The 6960-nt window shown below is 43.1% G+C and overlaps 1 protein-coding gene and 1 long non-coding RNA gene across 3 annotated transcripts; both read right to left on the bottom strand.

The window, feature by feature from the left end:
* Positions 1-1383: 1383 nt before the first annotated feature.
* Positions 1384-4161, bottom strand: LOC119767014. Of its 2 annotated transcripts, XM_038254234.1 has the most exons (3): positions 1717-4161; positions 1591-1603; positions 1474-1485 (listed from the first exon to the last, which is right to left on the bottom strand). In XM_038254234.1, exon 1 carries the CDS (start codon positions 3777-3779, stop codon positions 2949-2951), a length of 831 nt encoding a protein of 276 aa, XP_038110162.1. In that variant the 5' UTR covers positions 3780-4161; the 3' UTR covers positions 1474-1485; positions 1591-1603; positions 1717-2948. The 2 variants fall into 2 exon arrangements, with proteins under 2 accessions (XP_038110156.1, XP_038110162.1); XM_038254228.1 differs by having other exon boundaries at positions 1384-1603.
* A 1575-nt stretch (positions 4162-5736) lies between these two features.
* Positions 5737-6362, bottom strand: LOC119767043. Its single transcript, XR_005277287.1, has 2 exons — positions 6084-6362; positions 5737-5994 (listed from the first exon to the last, which is right to left on the bottom strand). It is a non-coding gene; the product is annotated as an uncharacterized LOC119767043 (long non-coding RNA).
* Positions 6363-6960: the final 598 nt, after the last annotated feature.

Raw genomic sequence — 6960 nt, 5'->3', positions numbered from 1 at the left:
ACAAAACATTGTAATTTGATTTAAAACTATATGGAAAAATTCCTTCTGGCCTCGGGAGAAAACCGGGAAATTGAAAATCCAAATCTGGTGGCCACCCTGAAATAAATAAATGAATAAAATAAATGTGTGATATATATCAACATCGGAAACCATCTTTGCATGCAAGTACCCAGTCACGACGTTCTAGCAAGATTCTAGCAGAATTCTTAGAAAGCTGGATATTCTTAGAGCATTCTAGCAGAAATGTTCCACCGTTCTAGCAGGATTCTGACAGAACCAGCTCTGCTAGAATATTTCGTGACTGGGTAGCCCTGAAACGACGGCACATGTGTGGCTCCATCTCCAGGGCATTATGGATACTTGTTCAAATTAAATTCATTTGAACACAAAACAAACTAAAAAAATTCTTCATGTGTAGCTATCGAGAAATTAAAAGTGCAACATGGAGTTAAACTTTCTGTCGAGCTGCTGTGAAGTTTACCATGACAGCTGCGAAAGTTTCACTCCATGTTACCGGCTCACATCTCTCTTTTTAATTTCTCGATATTTATTAAAATTTTGGGTACCGTCAACTGGGGTGAATTGGGACTCATGGGGCGAATTGGGACAGCAGTTTTAACCATGTTAGAGCACAATATTTTGATTTTTCTGATTGGTTTCGGATAGAACAGACTCAGACCAACAAAATGTGTATACAGTAGTTGTTCGGTAACTGGGCGTTTTTTAACTGGGCGCTCGATAACTGGGCCGTAGCCCAGTTAAAAAACAGACAAACGTCAAAAAACCAAAACAAACCGAAATCACCGAGGGGTTAATGGATGCAAAAATCATGTTCAACAAATAAAAAAAACTTTTTTCAAACTTTTATGTAATTTCAAGTCACAATTAGGGAAATATGAAAAGTAATCATTGAATTTGAGCAACTTTTATTTTTATATTTCACCAAAAAAATATTATGCATCGGTAGTCCCCTCGTTATTTTTCGTTCAGCCCAGTTAGCGAATAGCATTCGGTGACTGGGCTACGTTCTCAGCCCGGTTACCAAACACCTACTGTATCCCAGTCACGGCATTCTAGCAGGATTCTTACAGAATTCTAGCAGAGTTTACTAGATTTTGCCATCATTCTGTAAGTTTCCTGCCATCATTCTCACAGAATTCTGGCTCAAATGCAATAACCGGTTCTGGCAGAAGCCGGTGAAATCAACCGGTTTTGTTAGAATCCTGCTAGAATTATGCTAGATCCATCTGACAGGCTATTCTGCTAGAATGCTGCTAGAATTTTGCTAGAAATGTTCGGTTAAAATTTTTGTGAGAATCCTGCTAGAATTTTGTCATAATTTTATTGCTGAAAATATGTCAGCAAAATAAAAGCTGTGTTTTGTTTCACACGAAATTTATTTCTATTTGTATTACAAAATTATTGCACTGCACTCAGGTTCCCTGCAATACCAACATTGAGGCAGCTGTTGTTCTTCCGAGACAACTGTTTTGTTCAGTTATCCGATCTGCACGAGTTGAGAAGGTTTTTCCTTGATGCCGAGTATGAGGAATCGGAACTCCCAGTTCCAGGCCGGATTGTCGCCAGTACCGCAGAGCCACATCTACAAAGAGAACCAGAGAAGGTCGGTTAAACATGCGGAGAAGTAAGTTGAGGTCATCGCCATAATGATTGAAATTCGTAACAGGTGTCGCAATTTTCGGAGTGGATGCTTACCTGCGAAGGGATTTTGTAATTTGCCAGCAAATCATAGGATTCCGACCTCGGTTCCGATGGGATTTTAAGATTGTCATCGGAGCTCGAAATAACAAAATGGCCGCCGGTGCATGGGATGTTTGCCCAGACGGACACCCGTTTGCGGCCACTTTTGAAGCCCCGTGACAGCGATTTGGCCATAACATGACTTCTGCGATTCTGCTTCCGATTGGTCCCACAAACTAAACCAAGCAGGTTTTCGACGTTGATGTTGCTCCCGAAAAAAACGTGCTCAAATGGTCGAGGTAGAATAAAACGTGTGAAAATTGAACTTGTTGAAACACGAACTGAACCTTCCCAACAAAATGTCGTCTAGATAACACTGGACTCCTTCTACCCCTTTCAAAATACCCTCAGTCATGATAAACTGGAACGCGGAGGCCGCGTTTGAGATCCCGAAGGGTAATCTCTGGTAGGCAAAAAGTCCCTTGTGCGTGTTGATCACCAGATACTTCTGAGAATCTTCCGACACTCTAACCTGCATGTACGCCCCTTGCAGATCGATCTTTGCAAAGTACCGGTAACCACTTAGGTTCGCAAAAACATCACTTATGTTAGGCAAAGGATAATGTTCGGTATAGATCGCCTTGTTCACGGTCACTTTGCAGTCCATACAGATCCGTACACTACCGTCTGCTTTCGGCACAACCACGATCGGCGATGCCCACTCACTGTGCTTGACCGGAAACAAAATCTACTCACGCACTAACCTATCCAGCTCACTGGACACTTTCTCCTTCAGGGCAAACGGAACTTCGTACGGCCGGTAGAAGATCGGCCTGGCGTCCTCCTTCAGAACCACACTAGCTTCAAAAGTCTCGATTGGTTCTTCCAAGCAACGTGGTGCGAGTACTGTCCAACTTAACCTCACTTTGATCGACCTCTGCGACCTCGTTCTCAAAAAATTGCCTCCACTCCGGGTACAGCACATCTAACCAGTCTCGCCCGAGCAACGGATGGAACGTACTTTTCCCGTCGATCACGATCAAGGTCATCGTGTACGATCGGCCATCGCACTTCACTCTCACTCGTATTGACCCCGCAATGTTCAACATCGTGCCCGAAATAACCCTTAACCTCACTTCACACTTCTGCAGCTTCAAGCGCGCAAAATTTTCTCGGTAGTCGTTCACACAGATAATAGTATAGGATGCCCCAGAGTCGATCTCGAATTCCAGCCACTTACCGTCTAGTCACAACCTCTTGAACAATGGAACGTTCACCACGTGGTTGACCTCGTCGTCAGAGTCGACCACGCTGTCGTCGTCGCTGCGGTTCACCACGTTCGTCTTGTTGCTCCAGCATGATCGCGCCATGTGGCCCTTCTTTCCGCAAGCGTAGCAACGGTATTCCTTGCGGCCACGTGGTCCTCCTCGCGAGCTGGGTCTGCCTCGCGAACTACTGCGCTGGCCTTTCTCGGGCTGCTCTGGCTTCCGGGACTGCGAACGGTTTCGTCGGTTGAAGTTTCCGCCATTGACTTGGTTGGCGTACTGCTGCTTGGCCTTCATCTTCTGCTGGTCCTCCTCAATCTGCTCCAGATTCTTGGCTTTCGTGACGGCTTCGTCGAACTTCGTGTTATCCGGGCTGTTCATCAGCTCGGCCTGGATTTTGGCGTTCCGTAGGCCGGCGATGAATTTGTCGCGCAGGGCTGCGTCGAGGAACTGTTCAAAGACACAGTGTTTCGACAGGGCTTGCAGCTCGACCGCGAAATCCGCGACCTTCTCGTACTCGTGCTGGCTTCGCTTGAAGAACTCCACGGACTGGGCGATCCGGTTCTTCTGGGGACTGAAGTACGACTTTAGCTTGTCGGTAACCTCCTTGTACGTCGACTGCTTGTGGGTTTTCGGGTACAGCAACTGCTGCAGCTTCTTCAGCGCGGGCAAGCCAATAAAATGGACGATCAGCTTCCGCTTAAACTCGTCATCCGTAATGCAGTTGAGCTCGAAGAAATTCTCGGCTCTCTCCAGGTAGTCGTCGAAATCCGCACTGGGTACGAAATTTTCCAGCGTCCCAATCAGCTTCATCGCGTGTTCCGCCGCGCCGACGTTACTCTACTTACTTACTCGACTACTGCACGCGTTACCAGCAACCTCGTTGCTATTTTCCTTCGTCGCCAATGTCTTTTTGGTGCGGATTAAAAGACTAGTTTCACTTTTACCTTTGAACTTTATTCTTCAACTGCTGGATCGGGAAAGAGCTATACAATAGTATTACAATGGTTTATATAGGGTGTCTACAGGAAGTGCTTAGGTACTAGAAATGCAACACACTTGCAATATAATTTAAGAGATTCAAGATACAACTACTCTGATCTAGACCACCTAAACGAGGGATACTTAACAGGTACAAGGCCAGCCAATCAGCGAGCAGTTTTTCCTGTAAGAAAATTCATACAAAATTCTAACAGAATTCTGACAGGGCTGCTAGAATGATTCTAGCAGGATTCTAACAGAACCAATTCTGTAAGAGAATCTCGTGTCTGGGATCCATTTCCAAATTTAAAACCTTTAAGTACGGTCATCCCACATATTCGGAACACCCACAAATTTGGAACACTTTTGTGATAATTTGTCAATAGCATGCCAATTGCATCTTTTCTGGCGGCCCTACTATTTTTAGGACCTTCATTTGGACATTCTCTTACTATTTCACTAGTAAAAGTAGTACTTTTTAAACAAAAACTACATTTCAAGACGATTTTATTCCGAGCAGCAAAACACTGCCTCCAAATTGCCTGTTCCATGATTGTGGAATGTTATTGTGCCTCCCACAATTGTGGAACACCTGAATTAAACTGATATTTTCACACAAAAAGTTATCAGATCATTCATGAAACATTACTAAGATTGAATTTCGTTGGTTTCAGTACGTGAAGTCATTATTTTGTAAAAAAAATGTACGCGTGGAGAGAACCAAAGTTTGTTTACATCCGTAAGAAAAAAGTGTTCCGAATTTGTAAATTTCGAGGGTCAAAGTTTTTCTTCAAAAACTTCATATAAAAGATAAAATTTGCAGTTGTTCGGTACAGCATTCGAAGGAAAGCTTTCAAATGAAGGTAAAGGCGAATCATTAAGTTCAATTATCGATTTGCTATGATATGTTGAACATTGGCCGATCTGTAAACTGTTCCGAATATGAGGGATGACTGTACTCTAAACACTGCTGTCCCTATTCAGACTGTAGTCCCGATTCACCCCAGATGACGGTATCAAAATCAAACAATAGGTGCGATACTAAAAACTATCGAGAAATTAAAAAGAGAGATGTGAGCCGGTAACATGGAGTGAAACTTTTGCAGCTCTCATAGAAAACGTCACAGCAGCTTGACAGAAAGTTTAACTCCAAGTTGCACTTTTAATGTCTCGATAAAGCTCGTCTTATCCCTCACAAATTTTGCTTTGTCTTCGGTCACTCTTCCGAGAAATTAAAAAGAGAGATGTGAGCCGGTAACATGGAGTTAAACTTTCGCAACTGTCATGGTAAACTTCACAGAACCTTGACAGAAAGTTTAACTCCATGTTGCACTTTTAATTTCTCGATAGATATCTAAAATGATGTAAAAAATATGTAAAATGAGGTCTCTAATAGCGAAGCAACAATAATGTAAAATGTTGCGTCGTACTAATCAGCGAAGCAAGATCCGCCCAGTCACGGCGTTCTCGCAGGATTCTTACAGAATTCTTGCAGAGAAAAATTATTCTTGCTAGAACGCTGCCATCACCTTGCCAGAACTATGTAAGAATTCTCACAGAATTCAAGCTCAAATGCAATAACCGGTTCTAGCAGAATCCGGTTAAGGTAACCGGTTCTGTTAGAACCCTGCAAGAATGCTGCTAGAACTTTTCTGACAGGCCATCCTGCTAGAATTCTGTAAGAATGTTGCTAGAATGAGACGGCAAAATTTTCTGCTGGAATCCTGCTAGAATTTTGTCGGAATTTTATTGTTGATTAAATTTAGGAAAAATCTTGGGCAACATAAAATTTCATTTCGAACAAAATTTATTTCTCTGTTAATTACAAGTCATTTTCTGCTCTATAATGCAAGTCATATCACTTTTTAATACACCATGGAGGCGGCTGTTGATCCTTCGGCAGAACACTGCATGCTTTTCTTTCCCAATCTGTCCGAGTAACCCAGGTTGGAAATATGTCGCGAAACGAATCGATGTCACGATCAATGATGCCGAGAAGAGAATCCGGACTCCAGATCCGGGGTCTGGATGTCACCGAAAGCCATGCCTGCAACGAGCGGAAAAGTAGGTTACGTTTCATAATGCCTAACAAATCTATTCGCAATGTATGCCGAAATTGTGGGAGTGATGGTTTACCTGCGATAGTGTGTTTTAATCTGCCTGCTAAGTTTTGATTTCCGACGGGATCTCCAGATTGTCCTCGGTTCTCGGATTTTCAAAATGGTCGAAACTGAGACAAACGAGCGAAAATTAATCTTGTTGAAGTGTGATTTGAACCGGTAAACCGCCAGCCAATCAGTGAGCAGTATTTTCTGTTAGAAAGTTCTTGCAAAATTCTTAAAGAATTCAGACAGGGCTGCTAGAATCATTCTAGCAGGAATCTTACAGAACCAATTCTGTAAGAAAATCTCGTATCTGGGGGTGAACGCAGGACGGTTGCTTTGTTCAATGGTCGATGACTGGCAGTCTATGATGACAGGCGCAAAATTTTGCGTTTGCGTTCAGGCCTGACGGACAATCCTGGACCTGGACGCAAACGCAAAATTTTGCGCCTGTCATCATAGCCTGCCAGTCATCGACCACTGAACAAAGCAACCCCTGTAGATTGTTCGACTGACAGTTGTTGGAAAAATCGAACTGGCACAGCGTTCTGCGTCCATCACTGCGTCGAACGGACAATCTTGTTCTTAGCTTTACCTTTTGACGGGTGCGACAACGGTTTGCTATGATACCGGTTTTCTATGCGCACCTGGCTCAATTTAGAACTGTCAAAGCGGAACCAACTTACTGTGTGACAAATGATGTCAAGAAGTGGCAAGTATTGCAATAGATCTATAGTTTATTTTGTCAAAAAAGTCGAGGGCATCAAATATCCATAATCTCGTAACTTCTATCCGGTTGCTCTTCTGATTCACAAAATTCCCCCACTTCATACGTAATTTTTAATCACGTTGAAATCAAAAAACGACTATTTGGCCACCCATTGTTTAGTTTACGAACAAAAAAAATCACG

Source organism: Culex quinquefasciatus, chromosome 1 (assembly GCF_015732765.1).
Source record: "Culex quinquefasciatus strain JHB chromosome 1, VPISU_Cqui_1.0_pri_paternal, whole genome shotgun sequence".
Taxonomy (NCBI): domain Eukaryota; kingdom Metazoa; phylum Arthropoda; class Insecta; order Diptera; family Culicidae; genus Culex; species Culex quinquefasciatus.
The sequence above is the reverse complement of the archived record's forward strand: the minus strand, read 5'-3'. Positions and strand labels throughout refer to the sequence as shown.